This window comes from Rhinoderma darwinii, chromosome 4 (assembly GCF_050947455.1).
Source record: "Rhinoderma darwinii isolate aRhiDar2 chromosome 4, aRhiDar2.hap1, whole genome shotgun sequence".
In the NCBI taxonomy this organism is placed as follows: Eukaryota; Metazoa; Chordata; class Amphibia; order Anura; family Rhinodermatidae; genus Rhinoderma; species Rhinoderma darwinii.
Window position 1 is genome coordinate 191,849,197 of NC_134690.1, and position 18,977 is coordinate 191,868,173.

Sequence of the window (18,977 nt, forward strand, 5' to 3'; positions counted from 1 at the left end):
GTTATTCGTTACATGCACTATTGATCTCTGTAGCCACCCGCAAGTCACCCACAGCTATTAGAGAATTTAAGAAAAGACTGACACAAAGCAATCTACCATATGTTTAGAATAGGTCTCCTAACATTAATTAAAGTTAATGCCATTACTTTGATATATAACCCCCTGTAGTTTCTATATAACATTTGAAAAATTAGGCAAACATCTAAACTTTGAATTATCCCATTTGCAGAATAAATGTTTGAAACTGAAAGCCAGATGTCTCCTCGGGGGTCCAGTTCAATTTCCTCACTTAACTTAATTAAGGCATACATTGAAAAAATGCACAGGGTTACGAAACAGTATTTATTCTTCATTTTCTTTTTCTCAAACAACCAGAGATGCCACATGAAAATAAATATTCTCAGTTATAAATCAATTTTATTTCTGGATATTAAAATCTGCTATTGCTTTCATCACATTGAGGATCGGATGTCACAGAGGTGGAGTCAGATTAAAAATTTTCATACCCACAATGCTTAAAAAGAGCATAAAATCAAGAAGTAACATTATTTTTCTTCTATTACCATGCTTGTTGAAGGCATACTGGTTGTCAGAGTCACCTATAACACATTTACAGAGATTTACAGCACATGTTGGGTACTCAGTGTACCACATTTTTTACAGGATCCAATTCCCTCCATGGATATACAGTGAACCAATATAAAAATCACACAAAGGATTGGCCATAGATAAGAGTGTAGTTTTGTTTCCTGGTTACCATTTGGTCTGGGGTCTGGGGTCTTTGGTTGGGATCTTACACTGTGCAACTGCATTTACTTTACATATTTTAAAGCTGATGATGCATTTTATGTTGTATACCGTACGTCACTGTTGTATACTTTATGTACAGTAGTCAGTTGGGCTAAAGACAACTATGATGAGGGCAAAACCTTGAGGTAAATAGGAGCCATTTCTTCATTCATGGAATCACCTGCACACACTGGAAGTGGCACATTTTAACATTTATTAGAATTATATATTTCTGAATTTTCAGTTCTGTATATGGAGGTCTTCACTGAGTATTTTAAGCACCATCTTTCTTTTTCCAAATTCGGTAGTTATTTTCTTTAAATTATCATTGTCACAGTTTGTTCATGTCTGCTATTCTACATTAAAAAGAGCCTTGTTTATCATCTCTCCCGTTCAATCGATTCTTTGATGTTGGTTGTAATTGCAGACAGTAACATGGTATTAGCTGTTCAAGGCCCTTTCATGTTGGGATCTTTAGCAGACTGGGGAGCAGCAATGGCCTGAAGGCTGCAAGAGGAAGGATCACAGAAACCAGCCGGGCCAGCAGCACCAGGTGGTCCTGGAATTCCAGGTTGCCCATCAGGGCCAGGTGGACCTCTTTCTCCATCACGGCCTTCTCGTCCATAGCTTGGCTTTCCTGGTTCACCTTAAAGAAAGAAAAAGATTTATGCTATTTTTTTGTCTGCACAGAAATATTTAAAAGAGTTGAAAATTATTTCATTATATTCTGTGATAAGTGACATTATAATTTTATATCATGCTGTGATCTCCCTCTTATTCTATATTTGTAATATTTCACTAGTACATATATTATACCTAAAGTACAAAATCTAACTAATCTTATCATTATTATATATATTAGCAGGGACTTTCAAGCTGCAGTCCAATATAATTACAGGAACGCATTTGTCATTGCGCTTTAAAACACTGCAATGAAATCTTAATTTATTTTACAGATTTTTTCAATAAATTTGTACCCAAGAATTAGGCATTCACCCAGTCTCAAAAGGTCCAGAAAATATCTGTAAACTCTGTAAAAAGACCATTGTTTTATATAACAACAACGGAACATGACACATATCTATCCAGATCAAAGTCTCAAATTTATCAGATACATCACTTTTCTATTTAAATGTTTGCACACAGGTTTTTTTTTTTACCTATTTAAGCGCATCACATCTATGCTAAAACTCATGACATCAAGCTAACTGTACAGGACACAGTTACAATATCGTGGGTGCGTTGGCAATATTTGAAATTAATCATCTCTCAAAACAGTAATGAAGATTTCACAGTATCAATTTGTTACTAGACTTGAGACTAGGAGGACAGGGGCTTATTATGGATTGCAGGAACAAAATCTGAGGATGGGTGTAGACAAGTTTTCAATTTTTATAATGTTTGGAGGTTATGCTGATGTGCAGTGTTGGACTAGGGTACCTTGGAAAAATCAGAAAAACATTATCCCAGGTACCCACCCTCCAGTTTTAAAGAAAAAGAGCGAGGCTTAGTGCAAAAGGAACGTGGCATAAAATGTGCCAAAATGCGCTAAAGATCTGGCACAAAATTATGTTGCACAATAAGCTAAATCAAAGGTGTTATAAGGAGGAGAAACTTGTCTAACAAGTCTAGATGCACCAAATTAATCATACACCACTGTGATAAATATGGTGCATCTTCTGACTGCCTGGTCTCAGTTTACGCAGTCTAAAGCTTACATAGCTTAGTGAATATGCCCCATTGTGTTTTTTTCTTTAAAAAAAAATAAACAAAAGAAATATGAAAAATCATGAAAAAACACCCATAGTTTTTGGGTTCAGCCGAGGAGGTGAATACTTCTCTGCCCTGCAAGTTTCCCTTATTGATGTGTTTGATAATGACTTAAATACTTGCCCACAAGGGAGCAATACTGATTTGTGGAATCATTTAGGCATAACCTCATCAGACCTTCAGCCTGAAATAATCATTTTTTTCTGTCAAAAATACAAATACTATTTTATGAGTCTATTCTGTTTAAGAAATGTCTTCAAACTACAGAAAGCAGTAAAATTGGCGTACAATTATTATGTCTCTTTAAATTGAGCTGAATTTTAAAAGTGAACATTAGGTATATTAATGTGTTATCACAGTATCTACAAAGTTTACATAGGTTTTAGGTCAAAAGTACAAACATTTGCACTTAGAAGGTAAATGTATAAATCAGCAATAAGGGCATATCATCAATAAGGTATAATAGGTTATTTGTGAATCAATCCATAAGATTTTTATTGGGAAGTGATTGGCTCCAAAGTGAGCTCCAAATGGGTTTGTCTGCTGCTGGACCATTAGGGCCCATTATTGGGTCAAAGACTGGGTCACCAGAGAATCCTCCGGTGGAGGAATCCGACCCTGTTGTAACGCCGGTAACATTCATGTGAATTTCTTCCCATAGTGGAACCAATATTTAAGTGAATATCAGCGTAACATAGGAGCAAAAACTATATTTCAGTTTTGGAACTGAAAGAATGACATCTACAAGGACTAGAGTGGATTTATTTCAATAATATTTTGAGCATATCACAGAAAAAAAATTATATCCTAACCATACAAGTTTTCTTTGTAAATTCCATCAGAAATATATTGTTGAGGATTATGGAATTCCATTAATTATGTAGAATTTCTAACCATTCTGGTTGATAGGGCTCATCTGTTTACACATCATGGAAGGCGATGAACAGTTCCTATGGCTACCGTCTATTGTGATGTAAATTACATTTGTTCTCCACGTAGTAAATACAAATAAATATTCATCTATAAGTGGGCATTAGTTTTGCCCAGCATTCTGTTGCTGATCTCCAGGGTATTGACACTGTGTTTTTTCTTATGTTCTCTCCATATGGTATGCAATCTGTATGGCTTGTCTTTAATATTTCCATTTATTATTCAAAATTCCATCATTATGTATTAGCTATACACAACAGCAAGCAAACTATTATTTCATACCTGTAAGTCCTGGTATTCCTGGCATTCCTTTTTGCCCTCTGCCTGGAAATCCTCTCTCACCTCTTTCACCAGAATCACCTAAATGTAATGGTAACATTTAATGAATTGTAGGGGTACAGTACAGTGTCCGTTATACATTTCCCTTAAAGCAGGAAGAAATGGTACAGTTCTTTTTGCCATAGTATTAAAAGTGTTCTGTATTTCACGCACACAATAGCTCGCACTGCATGACTCTTCCCTGGAGATCTGGAATTATGAATCATATGCCATTTATGCAATTATGCAAAGCAGCCAGAAAAGCAGTGGTAGAATATAAATAGGAAAAATTAGATTCTCCTTTCACATAATAAATATAGCAGAGGTTAAAATACAAATTAAGAATTATGTTGAAAAGGAAATATATTCTGATCCTCTTCATCCTTCAGCTTTGTAAATAGCCTGACAACAAAAACTCGCTGTGTTTCTTGCTGGCTGATAAATGAAAATGAGATTCTGATGATGTATTGACACTTTTAAGATGGTCCGTGGAAGTGTCAAATAGAAACGAGTCTAAACCTTTTAAGCTTATGTTTTGATGCCTGATGCTGTCCGCAAAGCGACACAGTAATGCCTATATTTCTTCACAGCTAAGCTGATATACTATATGCACTCATTTATGCTAACACACTACAGAACATGTATTATGATCAGTCGAAAAGTATTTCTAGTATGGTATCATCAAGCTTGTATAAAGGGTTTTAAGCCTATGTCTTTTGTCCTGCTGCTTATATAGCGGCAACATAAGCAGCGCCTTTCAAAGGCCTACCGGGCTCAGCTTGATTGACAGGTTTCTCCCAATACATCACTGCTGCGCTTCAGAGTAAAACATAGTTCAGTGTAGTTAGGGAACAGGGTTGCCAACCTTACATAAATTTACGTACAGTCCGCAAAAACTGATGTTTTTTTCTGCCGTCCGTAGCTTCCGGCAGGAAAAAGCACCGTCTGGGATTTTTCTGCAGTCTCCCGGAACTTTGCACTGCGCATGCGCCAAAATGTACATGTGCAGTGCAAAGGCATAGTAGGCTGCAGCCAGGCATATTTTCAGATTCTGCAGAATCTGAAAATATGCAGTCCAACCGCTGCCAAGTGAGGTCAGTGCCGGCAGTGAACCAATCCAGTCACCTGACATGAGGTTAGGTGACTTAGGTCAGCTGACTGGACTGGTCCAGTCCTGTCCTGTCACTGATCCCAGTCAAAAGTGATCCTCCGCCGCTTCGCCGCATGATCACCTCTCCTCCTCCTGATGGTGAGTCGTGACAGGCAGAGCAGAGAGTGGTAGTGGTAGGCTACCGCTCTCTGCTCTGTTTGCACTAAGTACAAGGGAAGGGGGAGGCTGTGCGGCACTACTTACAACGGAAGGGGGGCGCTATGTAGAAGGGGGGCTGTGTGTGGCTATCGACAAGGGGGGCTGAGTGTGGCTATCTACAAGAGGGGCTGTGTGGCGCTATCTACAAGGGGGGACTGTGTGTGGCGCTATATACAAAGGGGGAGCTGTGTGGCGCTATATACAAGGGGGGAGCTGTGTGGCACTATCCACAAGGGGGAGCTGTGTGGCCTAATCTATAAGGGGGGTTGTGTGGCGCTATCTACAAGGGGTGCTGTGTGGCGCTATATACAAGGGTGAGCTGTGTGGTGCTATCTACAAGGGGGCTGTGTGCAGCTATCTACAAGGGGGAGCTGTGTGTGGAGCTATCTACAAGGGGGAGCTTTGTATGGCGCTATCTACAAGGGGAGCTGTGTGGCGCTATCTACAAGGGGGAGCTGTGTGTGGCGCTATCTACAAGGGGGAGCTGTGTGGGGCTATCTACAAGGGGGAGCTGTGTGGCTATCTACAAGGGGGAGCTGTGTGGTGCTATCTACAAGGGGAAGCTGTGTGGCGCTATCTACAAGGGGGAGCTTTGTATGGCGCTATCTACAAGGGGGAGCTGTGTGGCGCTATCTACAAGGGGAGCTGTGTGGCGCTATCTACAAGCGAGGTCTGTGTGGCGCTATCTACAAGGGGGGCTGTGCGGCGATATCTGCAACGGGGAGCTGTGTGTGGCGCTATCTATAAGGGGGGCTGTGTGGAGCTATATACAAGGGGGAGCTGTGTGTGGCGCTATCTACAAGGGGGAGCTGTGTGGGGCTATCTACAAGGGGGAGCTGTGTGGCTATCTACAAGGTGAAGCTATGTGGTGCTATCTACAAGGGGAAGCTGTGTGGCGCTATCTACAAGGGGGGCTGTGTGGAGCTATATACAAGGGGGAGCTGTGTGTGGTGCTATCTACAAGGGGGAGCTGTGTGGGGCTATCTACAGGGGGAGCTGTGTGGCTATCTACAAGGGGGAGCTGTGTGGTGCTATCTACAAGGGGAAGCTGTGTAGCGCTATCTACAAGGGGAAGCTGTGTATCGCTATCTACAAGGGGGGCTGTGTGGCGCTATCTACAAGGGGGAGCTATGTGTGATATTATCTGCAGGGGTATGGTTACTGAGGGGGAACTTTTATTGTGTCAGCACTGATGGATCATTATTACCATCTGGATCACTGAATTACGAATTTGTTGGGGGGAGGGGGATGCTAGAAAAGCAAGAAACCAACATGCCTGTGTGTCAAATTCTGCAGAGACGAGTCGTGGCTGGAATAAGTCGTCACAGTGGTCTGGGCCAGGTGGGGAAAAAAATATGGAAAAGTGACCAATCAGCGTCATACACTTCTCAATGTTCCACCCCAGTATGATAATGCAGTGAAAGAAGCTGGGCTGGAACAAGGAGAAGTGTATGATGCTGATTGGTCAGCGTCATACACTCCTCTGTACAACGCCCAGTTGGTCAAAAGTAAAAACACACCCAGTTGGTCATTAAGAAACGAATTAGCATAAATCTAAAATTGCTCATAACTTGCTCAAAAATGATTGTTTTTCCAAATAAAAACCACTGCTGTTATCTACATTACAGCGCCGATCAGATTATGTAGGAGATAGGGCACTTATAATCTGGTGACAGAGCCTCTTTAAGTACATATTTGTTCAGGTAGTTACTATTGTCCTAAAGACTCAAGTTCATGACCATATTGCAGCTCTGTAAATTTACAGTTGTAAAAAAAAACATTAAATAGCTCCCATAACACTTTATGGGGCCATACTGTTCTGCAGATTTTTTTTCTGTCAGATTCTGTATGAATCTAGCAGACAAAGAATTGTGCCAGGTACCATCGGTCGCTGTATCACAGAGGCACCATATTGCGGCACATGGAGTGCCTATGTCTCCGTAGTACTCAACCGTAGGAGTTCTGTGTCGCTCTGCAAAGGCTCTGTACAAACTGTGAAGATTCTTTCATCTAAAAATAGTGCTATTTGATTAACAAAGATAAGATCTGTATAATATTAGATTTATTATGCAGAACTTTACCACTGTAGTACACAGAGTTTAGGATAGCAATTATGAATAAACATCTGCATTAATAATGCAATGCATTTACAGCAAAATGTGATGTTGCTGGCACATAGAAGCATGTAAATTGCCAAGTGCAGTTGCACAGGTAATAGGTTCGGATAAAAAACAAAACTCATTCTAGCTATTGCTTGTGATGCCCTTGGCAGATTGTCAATGTTACTAGGCAACAGGTGCATTGTAATAATCATCCTGTGAATTTAACACAGAAGTAGCATGTGCATTTTCAAGTAGCAGCAAGAAACCCCAAGGATAATGCCATTAAACAGCTAATAAATAACCTTGCTGAAATTAACAATATGTGTTAAAGAGCTTTGCTTTAAACATGTGTTTATTTTCTTGAATAACCCTGGAAAACTTCTATTATATAATGACATGTTACCACGATCAGTCATAGCATAGTAATTTCCACTGACAGAAGTAGTACAATTCATGAGATTGCGTCAATATCAGCCCGACTCCTCCACTAGAAATAATTAAAAGCATCCGAGCGCACAAATCGCACTATTATAATGCTGCTAGACATGGTTTTTTTTCTCAAGATCTCTCTGAAACTTACAGTTCAGGCCAAGAAAGATAATAAAGGATGTTTTTCTCGTTATGCTCATTACACCTTCTTCACTTAGACAGGGCATTAACCAGGGATTTGCACTCATATATATATATATATATATATATATATATATATATATATATATATATATATATAATATATCTTCTTGTAGTGTGTGTATAAGGAAATGTTCATATTAAGAGATATATCTGCCACATTATCAGTAAAGTCTTATCGTATTTAGTATGGCTGATTATCTACCTTTTGGACCTTTAAGACCAAGTTCCCCAGGAGGACCTTTTAGCCCCGGAAGTCCTCTCGCTCCAATATGTCCAGGAACACCATTATCTCCTGGTGATCCAGGTGTTCCTGGTGGACCCGGTCGTCCTGGTAATCCAACAGCTCCAGATTCTGGCCTTCGTAGACTAGCTGCCAAGCTTGCTAACTGTTCTGTGAAACAAAGATACAAAACAAAGAATTGTTACCAATAATTTCTATTCACTAATGGAGAGAAAAGAAGATAACTTTAAGATTTTTTAAGGTTAGAAATTACTCTTTAAGGCTAAACATATTTGAGCCTCATTTATCAAAAGTGTCTCACAGAAAAACTTGTCTTATCTCCGAGGTCTTTTCTGTTAGACCCTTAGCATAGCTATAGGAGTGCAGAGGTAGCAGCTGCACTAATGTCCTGGTACATGAACGGGCCCAAACGCCCCTCTGCCACATAAGTGGACAACAGTATTATAAAGGGCAGATGGAAGGTGGAGCGCTCCATTACAAAAATTGCATTGGGGCCCAGGAGCTTCAAGTTATGTCTGCGTTACAAATTTTAATTAAATGAGACTCAATATGTGTATATAAAGAATCTGTATATAGAGGGTATGCCTGGTTTGACAGTAAGACTTAACATACCTTGCAAAACTCTCATGCAGACTTGCTTAATGTGCTGATCTGTTGGTTCTCTACCCTGTGAATTCAAGCAAGTGAAGTTAAAAAAGTAACGTTCAATAAAAAACTGGAAAATACATAAAATAATAAAAACATGTAATTAAAAAACAAAAACAATCACTTACTGCTGGACCCTGACTTCCTGGTAATCCAGGTGCACCATGTTCACCTTGCATACCACGAGGACCAGGAGAACCTTGAGGACCTTCTACACCGGGTAGACCCCGAATTCCTTCTGGACCGCGATTACCAGGCTCTCCAGGACTTCCAGTCTAGGCATAAAAAGTATGGCTTTAATTTGTACAAATAAAATATATGCATATACTGTTTGCATACGCATGGACACATTTAAAAATGTGCAAAACCCTGAGTCCATTTTTCCCTTAATTGACCCAAAATACAAAAAAAAACACAATGATTTGAAAGCAAAAATGGTAGTACCTTAAGTAGTAAGCACTATGTATTATTGGCTTAATATATAGATATAGCATATGCACATAAAATGTCAAACTCCGTTTACCTTCAAGTAACCATAGAGGGAAATAATACAATTCTGTCTGCATGCCCAGCCACTAGGGAGAGCTTAAGAGCTTACTGCATAATGTTTTATTACTGAGCTTGTATAAATCATATGCAGTAAGCAGACAGACAGATGTCTATTCAGGGGATTTGGAGGTCTGCATCTGAAAGATGGAGCACCAACCACTATCAAGATATATTATGAAATTAAGATCTATTTAAATTTAAAAGAAACAAAATGGTGTTCTTGTGTGAACATTCACTTTGTGTATTTATTATTCCCTTTGAAGTCAGCGCAGAAAAGACAAATACACATATGGATATCCTATTATTACACATGAGAAGGACCCGTAACATCGGCTCAGCAGTTGTATATTTAGCGGTTGTAAAAGTTGTAGAAGTATAGAAGTTTAATCATGTAAAAATGCAAAAAAAATTTTTATGTAATTAGAAAGTGGTTAATTGATTGTTATCTTGAGGAAATATATTACAGAACACTGCAGGACCTGATTATATTTATCATATTAGTTTAATTAAAACAATATATTTCATTTGTCATATTATTTTTGTATCTGTTCTATTTATTACTGCCAAATCGAGATCCAAAACTATAGTATTTCAAAGTTGTTTGTAATGTAAATAATTTGATAAATAATAATAATAGTAATGATGATGATGATGAGGAAAATACCAACAATAATGTTACACAACTATAGATTCTATTTACTATACCCTAATGAGCAATCTACTTAAAGAGGCTCTGTCACCACATTATAAGTGGCCTATATTGTACATGATGTGATCGGCGCTGTAATGTGGATTACAGCAGTGTTTTTTATTTTGAAAAACGATCATTTTTGACGGAGTTATGACCTATATTAGCTTTATGCTAATGAGTTTCTTAAAGACCAACTGGGCGTGTTTTACTTTTTGGCTAAGTGGGCGTTGTGGAGAGAAGTGTATGACGCTGACCAATCAGTGACCAATCAGCGTCATTACATTACATTACAGCGCAGATAACATCATGTACAAGATAGGCCACTTATAATGTGGTGACAGAGCCTCTTTAATGTACATATTTTAAAGACAATGGAATGATAAAATGACTAGAATGTCCCAGAATATTGTGCATGCAATAAAAATGATATGTTCTGGATCTTTTAACCCCTTAAGGACACAGCCATTTTTTGATTTTTCATTTTCTTTTTTCACTTCCCGCCTTACAAGAACCATAACATTTTTATTTTTCCAATAGAGTGTTGTGAGGGCTTATATTTTGTGGGAGGAGTTAGTAGCATTTAAAGTACCATATAATGTACTCGGAAGCTGAAAAAAAATTATTTGCGTGCTGAAATTTAAAAAAACTGTGTTTCCTCCATTATATTTTGGGTTCCGTTTTCACGTCTTTCCCCATGTGGTAAAAACAACAACTTAAAGAGGCTCTGTCACCACATTATAAGTGGCCTATATTGTACATGATGTGATCGGCGCTGTAATGTAGATTACAGCAGTGTTTTTTATTTAGAAAAACGATAATTTTTGACGGAGTTATGACCTATATTAGCTTTATGCTAATGGGTTTTTCAATGGACAACTGGGTGTGTTTTACTATATGGCCAAGTGGGCGTTGTGGAGAGAAGTATATGACGCTGACCAATCAGTGACCAATCAGCATCATACACTTCTCTCCATTCATTTACACAGCACATAGTGATATATCTATATCCCTATGTGCAGCCACATAAACACACTGTAACGTTACTGCAGTGTCCTGACAATGAATATGCATTACCTCCAGCCAGGACGGGATGTGTATTCAGAATCCTGACCACTTCTGTAGCATCTGTGTGAGACTACAGCACAGCGAGATCTCGCTGTAAATGACAGTTTACAGCGTAATCTCGCGAGACTACGCTTGCTATGCTGTAAATCACAGAGAAGTGCAGAGAAGTGGTCAGGATTCTGAATACATACAGTGAAGGAAATAAGTATTTGATCCCTTGCTGATTTTGTAAGTTTGCCCACTGTCAAAGTCATAAACAGTCTAGAATTTTTAGGCTAGCTTAATTTTACCAGTGAGAGATAGATTATATATAAAAAAAAAAAAAGAAAATCACATAGTCAAAATTATATATATTTATTTGCATTATGCACAGAGAAATAAGTATTTGATCCCCTACCAACCATTAAGAGTTCAGCCTCCTCCAGACCAGTTACACGCTCCAAATCAACTTGGTGCCTGCATTAAAGACAGCTGTCTTAAATGGTCACCTGTATAAAAGACTCCTGTCCACAGACTCAATTAATCAGTCTGACTCTAACCTCTACAACATGGGCAAGACCAAAGAGCTTTCTAAGGATGTCAGGGACAAGATAATAGACCTGCACAAGGCTGGAATGGGCTACAAAACCATAAGTAAGACGCTGGGTGAGAAGGAGACAACTGTTGGTGCAATAGTAAGAAAATGGAAGACATACAAAATGACTGTCAATCGACATCGATCTGGGGCTCCATGCAAAATCTCACCTTGTGGGGTATCCTTGATCCTGAGGAAGGTGAGAGCTCAGCCGAAAACTACACGGGGGGAACTTGTTAATGATCTCAAGGCAGCTGGGACCACAGTCACCAAGAAAACCATTGGTAACACATTACGCCGTAATGGATTAAAATCCTGCAGTGCCCGCAAGGTCCCCCTGCTCAAGAAGGCACATGTACAGGCCCGTCTAAAGTTTACAAATGAACATCTGGATGATTCTGAGAGTGATTGGGAGAAGGTGCTGTGGTCAGATGAGACTAAAATTGAGCTCTTTGGCATTAATTCAACTCGCCGTGTTTGGAGGAAGAGAAATGCTGCCTATGACCCAAAGAACACCGTCCCCACTGTCAAGCATGGAGGTGGAAACATTATGTTTTGGGGGTGTTTCTCTGCTAAGGGCACAGGACTACTTCACCGCATCAATGGGAGAATGGATGGAGCCATGTACCGTCAAATCCTGAGTGACAACCTCCTTCCCTCCACCAGGACATTAAAAATGGCTCGTGGCTGGGTCTTCCAGCACGACAATGACCAGAAACATACAGCCAAGGCAACAAAGGAGTGGCTCAAACAGAAGCACATTAAGGTCATGGAGTGGCCTAGTCTCCAGATCTTAATCCCATCGAAAACTTATGGAGGGAGCTGAAGATCCGAGTTGCCAAGCGACAGCCTCGAAATCTTAATGATTTACAGATGATCTGCAAAGAGGAGTGGGCCAAAATTCCATCTAACATGTGTGCAAACCTCATCATCAACTACAAAAAAACGTCTGACTGCTGTGCTTGCCAACAAGGGTTTTGCCACCAAGTATTAAGTCTTGTTTGCCAAAGGGATCAAATACTTATTTCTCTGTGCACAATGCAAATAAATATAATTTTGACTATGTGATTTTCTTTTTTTTTTTTTATATATAATCTATCTCTCACTCGTAAAATTAACCTAGCCTAAAAATTCTAGACTGTTCATGACTTTGACAGTGGGCAAACTTACAAAATCAGCAAGGGATCAAATACTTATTTCCTTCACTGTATCACGCCTGGCTGGAGGTAATGTATATTTATTGTCAGGACACTGCAGTAACGTTAGTGTGTGAGTAAGTGACTGCACATAGTGATATAGCTATATCGCTATGTGCTGTATAAATGAATGGAAAGAAGTGTATGACGCTGATTGGTCACTGATTGATCAGCTTCATACACTTCTCTCCACAACGCCCACTTGGCCATATAGTAAAACACGCCCAGTTGTCCATTGAGAAACTCATTAGCATAAAGCTAATATAGATCATAACTCCGTCAAAAATTATTGTTTTTCTAAATAAAAAAAAACTGCTGTAATCTACATTACAGCGCCGATCACATTATGTACAAGATAGGGCACTTATAATGTGGTGACAGAGCCTCTTTAACTTTGTTCTGTGGCTCAATACGATTACTGTGATATCAAATTTATATAGATTTTTTTAATATTTTACTACCTAAAATTATTACTACTTACTACTGTTAAAAAAAAATAGTTTTGTTTCACCAGATTCTGAGAGCCATAACTTTTTTATTTTTCTCTGTGTTGAGCGTTGTTAGGGCTTATTTTTTGCAGGACGAGCTTTAGTTTTTATTGGCACTATTTGTTGGTACATATGACTTTTTTATCACTTTTTATTAAAAAAAAATTTGGGAGTTAAGGTGACCAAAAAACTGCCATTTTGGCGGTTTACAATTTTTTTTTTTTTATGGCGTTCACAGTGTGCGTTAAATAATGCTATATTGTAATAGTTCAGACTTTTACGGATGCAGCAATACCAATTCTATTTACTTTTTTTCTTTTTTACATTATTTTTGAAGAAAAATGGGAAGAGAGGGTTTTTTTTAACTTTACATTAAAAAAAAATAAAAAATTCCACTACTAAAAACTTTATTTCACTTCTTTTCACACATTTTATTAGTCCCCCTAGGGGACTTGAACCACTGATTGTTAGATTGCTGGTACAATATACTGCGATAGTAATGTATTGCAGTATATTGTCATTTCTACAGGCATCTGTTAAGCCTTGCCTCAGTCAGGACTTAACAGAGGCAGAGTGAAGGCAGTCCTGGGGGCCTTCATTAGGCCCCTGGGCTGCCATAACAACCGTCGTCACCCCCTGATCTCGTTGCGGGGGGGGGCGATGAGCTGTCTGAGGGAGCCAACCCCCTCTTTTCAATGCATCAGATTCTGTGGTCGCGATTGACCGCAGCATTTGAGGGGTTAAACAGACAGGAACAGAGTGATCGCTGCTCCTGGCTGTTAGTTCTGTGTGTTGGCTGTAAAACACAACCGACACCCGCAGCATATGGAGCACGCTCAGCACGTGAGCGCGCTCCAAACATCACCCCCCGCACCAAGACTTACTGGTGCGTCCTGGTGCGTTAAGGGGTTAATAACATCCATTCTAATATTTTTTAAAGGAACAACATCAACAAGTTTCTGGATATCTCATAATCATTACATTAAAACTATATCTCATTTATATATCTCATTTATTGTGACTCAAAACATTGCGGAAGATTTATTAATAGTATCTAAGGATGCATGCATTTAGGAGTCGGGGAAAATTAACTACATTATGCCAAATATTTTAAAATGGTGCATGAGACATGATAAAATTGGCGCAACTCAATAGACATTGAGTATGGGAGTAACGGAAACAGTCGAGGGCATTGCTCAGCTGATTTTGGAACTTCCACAGGGTTGGAATGTAGTGGTAGCACACATGCTCGACCCCTGCTTTATTCCAACTACTTCTCACCATTTTTATGTAGGTGAGAAGGAACGGAGGACTTCAGACTTCAGAAAGGGGCACTAGACATTCTAGGGTTTGTGGAAACTGATGGAAACATTTTTTGAAATAAGCATAGAAAGTGTCTAAAACACATAATAAATTTGGTGTATGTCATATACTCCATTAGTCTGCCACATTTTGCTTAGTAAATCTTCCCCATTGTCTCTCAATTAAGTAATATTAATTTACTATAATATTCTGCCGTATGATCATTGCTACTTACCGATCCCTTGGGGCCTGGATTTCCCAGTTCACCCTAAATGAAATAAATAAAATAAAGACAGTAATTTAATGGCCCATCATTGTCCTGGGAGCTTTCTAAAGAGCAAAAATCAACTGTGTAATGTGGTATTGCAGGAAAAGATTGTGACATACACGTGTTATAAATAAATACCTTAAATAAATGCTGGCGACTTCAGTAATACACATCATTGTCCTCAGACTGCAATTGCTTTATAATATATGACTGCCACTCTACTACTACTACTACTACTACTACTACTACTACCACCGCCACCACTACTACCACTACCACTACCACTACCACCACTACCACTACTACTACTACTACTACTACTACTACCACTACCACTACTACTGCTACTACTACTACTACTACTGCCACTACTACTACTACTACTACTACTACTACTACCACCACTACTACTACTACTGCTACCACTACTACTACTACTGCTACTACTGCTACTACTGCTACTACTGCTACTACTACTACTACTACTACTGCTACCACTACTACTACTGCTACTACTACTACTACTACTACTACTACTACTACTACTACTACTACTACTACTGCTACTACAACTACCACTACCGCTACTGCTACTACTACTACTACTGCTACTACTACCACCGCCACCACTACTACCACTACCACTACCACCACTACCACTACCACTACCACTACTACTACTACTACTACTACTACTACTACTACTACTACCACTACTACTGCTACTACTACTACTACTACTGCCACTACTACTACTACTACTACTACTACTACCACCACCACTACTACTACTACTGCTACCACTACTACTACTACTGCTACTACTGCTACTACTGCTACTACTGCTACTACTACTACTACCACTACTACTACTACTACTACTACTACTGCTACCACTACTACTACTGCTACTACTACTACTACTACTACTACTACTACTACTACTACTACTACTACTACTGCTACTACAACTACCACTACCGCTACTGCTACTACTACTACTACTGCTACTACTGCTACTACTACTACTACTACTACTACTACTACTACTGCTACCACTGCTACTACTACTACTACTACTACTACTACTGCTACTACTACTACTACTACTACTGCTACTACTACTACAACTGCTACTACTACTACTACTACTACTACTACTACTCCTCACGTCTAATATTTTTCATTTTAAGAGAGCAGCTTACCCACTCATCTGTCTTTTCAGGCATTTGCCGAAGTCACAGCACATGGAACAGCTTCACAGAGGAAGACTTACATTTTGGTTTTATGTTGCAATAAATATTATATGAGCAACAAAGTAATTACAGACTAGTTAGCCATGAATACTGGAAGTCGATGTTTAATTCACACAAAAACCATATTGATTAAATATGAAACAAACAAGAAAAATCAAAACGTCTCTAAATTATCTTAATATGTATAATATTCAGCAGGGATTCTCAAGCTTTTCTACTGGAGTCTCATTATTGGTCATAGTCCATGCCAAAAATTAAAAAAATTACCTAAATTTATCCTAAAGATTCAAAACACAGAAGAATTTCGGTTGATACTACTCCACACCGTGGCAATAATTTCAGATCACTGTGCTGCTGGGATCTGTCTTTCTACATCTGCAGCTAGGGCGGTAATTTGTCCGTACAAAGTATCAACTCCGGATATAAAACCAAAATTAAGAGAAAAATGCACAGCATTAACCCTTTTGGACGTTCAATCACAGCTTCTTTTATTCAACAAATGTTGAGGCAAGTAAAAACAGGAGTCAAGTGCATAGCATTTGGCCATTGAGGAAGTTCTGGAGGACGTGAAACAGCCGTAGACCGACTGCTATGCGCTTTTTACCTGCCTCAACATTTGTTGAATAAAAGGAGCTGTGATTGAACGTCTAAGGGCACGTTCAGACATGGTGGAATTGCTGTGGAATTCCGCTGCGGACAGTCCGCAGTGGAATTCTCCAGCGGCCGTTTTTTCCATTTCTATACATTTTTAGGAAAGTTAGTTCAGACGTTGCAGAAAATGACTTTGCGGTAATTAGACTGCTGTGCAGATTTTTCCCTCCGCAGCATGCTCTTTCCATTGCGGAGAAGAAGCGGAATTTCACTGCGGATTTCAGCCTTTGCAATGCAAAAACTGAAATCTGTAGCAAGTCCGCTGTGATATCTGCAACGTCTGAATTACCTGTCAAATATGCAAATGTTGGTGCAGATTCGTTGCATAATTGCCCCAAATCTGCACCAACATTTGCAGTGGAAAAATTCTGCCACGTCTGAACGTGCCCTAAAAGGGTTGGTGCTGTTTATTTTTCTCTTAATTTTGTTATTATCTGAAAAATTGTCTTCTAAGCCAGTAGCACCTAAAATAAGGAGTCCGTTAAAGTGCTAAACCAGACATTGGTGCAACCAGAGAAACGCCTGTGCGATGTTTAATCACTTCTGACATTAGACGTGTACCTCACTAAGAACTGTGGGAAACCTCACCAGTGAAACCCGCCTAAGGCTTTGGGAACACTGATATACAGTATATGGCAAGGCTTCTCAAGCCTTTTCTACTCTAGTCGTGCCAGTGTTTAAAGTCCATGCAAAAATGTATAATATATTGATGTCAGATAAAGGCTTGAGCAGCAGGCACGTGTATGAATGTTTGAGTGGAGATTTTATGTTCTACTCATTTTCTTGTGGATTTCCTTCCACTTGTATTTGGAATGTGCATGTGTGTACACAGGTTGAATGATTTTATTTTTTAAAAGGGTACAGACAATATTTTGTAGAAGTACAGAAAATTGGGCACAAGGATGTGTAGCATTTGTATTCTCTTTTATACTTGGCAGAGAGTTTTCTATTTGTGACTGGATAAAGCATTTGCAACATTTTATACACCAAAAACTATTTGCTCTATGTCTCTCGTCTGTGCAGTGTTATTTCTGAATCTCTTTCAAAGACCTTTAAACATGTACCTACGGTGTATCTGATAATGTCAAGCTCTTATTTTATTTAAGATTATTTTATTTCTCTCATACAATAAAGCCACGTTCAGACGTGGCAGAATTTTTCCGCTGCAAATGTTGGTGCAGATTTGGGCCAATTACGCAACAAATCTGCACCAACATTTGCATATTTGACAGGTAATTCAGATGTTGTGGAAATCACAGCGGACTTGCCACAGATTTCAGTTTTTGCATTGCAAAGGCTGAAATCCGCAGTGAAATTCTGCTTCTTCTCCGCAACGTTATTAGCATGATGTGGAGGGAAAGTTCCGCACCGCAGCCTAATTTCCGCACAGTTATTTTCCGCAACGCCTGAACTAAGTTTCCTAAAAATGTATAGAAACAAATATAAAAAACGGCTGCTGCAGAATTCCACTGCGGACTGTCCACAGCGGAATTCAACAGCAATTCCACCACGTGTGAACGTGGCCTAAGGGTGGTTAACTTGACAATCAATATTTACCTAAACTTAACCCCTTAAGGACGCACCCTTGGGCCTTCAGGACTTCTCATCGCCGCATTCCAAGAGCCAATCGACATACCCATATGGGGGTTGTTGTTTTTTTTCGCATGCGAGTGTATTTTTTAATGGCACTATTTTAGGATACATATAATTTATTTATTAACTTTTAGAACTTTTTTTTGGGGGGGGGGGGGTGTAGAAAAAAATCTGCAGTTAAATTTCTGGGGTTTTTTTTAGGCTCTGCATCGGTCGTTGTGATTGAGGGATACTAAATAGGTATCGATTTTTTTACGTTTTGTACTATTGCACAATAAAAACATGTTTTATGGAAAAAAAAGTTTTAATTTTTATTGATACCATTTGAGGGCATATAAAACTTTGATTGACTTTTCCTAAATGTTTTTTTTCTTTTTTAGGGGGGTGGCAATAGGGAAAAATGTGTATATCTGCCATACTGTAGCTTTTTTTTTTTTTTTACAATATTCCCAGTGCTGTATTAACTAGTTATCTTTATTCTACACATCACTATCATTGAGGTGATGCCTTAAATGTTATATAGCTTATTATTTTTACTAAATAATTATTTATTTATTTATTGTTTTGACATTTTTTTCACACTTTATTTTACATATTGTATTAGTTT

General features: G+C 38.9%; 1 protein-coding gene across 1 annotated transcript in view; it reads right to left on the reverse strand.

Annotated features, from left to right (window-relative positions):
- Positions 1-353: 353 nt before the first annotated feature.
- COL9A1 (collagen type IX alpha 1 chain) overlaps positions 354-18,977 on the reverse strand; it is a 126,698-nt gene continuing 108,074 nt past the window's right edge. Inside the window, exons 33-38 of the mRNA XM_075864152.1 lie at positions 14,838-14,870; positions 8,866-9,012; positions 8,705-8,759; positions 8,054-8,242; positions 3,772-3,849; positions 354-1,435 (exon numbers count right to left, since the gene is read on the reverse strand). Coding sequence (XP_075720267.1) covers positions 1,239-1,435; positions 3,772-3,849; positions 8,054-8,242; positions 8,705-8,759; positions 8,866-9,012; positions 14,838-14,870 — 699 coding nt within the window. The 3' untranslated portion in view covers positions 354-1,238. The remainder of the gene's footprint in view (positions 1,436-3,771; positions 3,850-8,053; positions 8,243-8,704; positions 8,760-8,865; positions 9,013-14,837; positions 14,871-18,977) is intronic.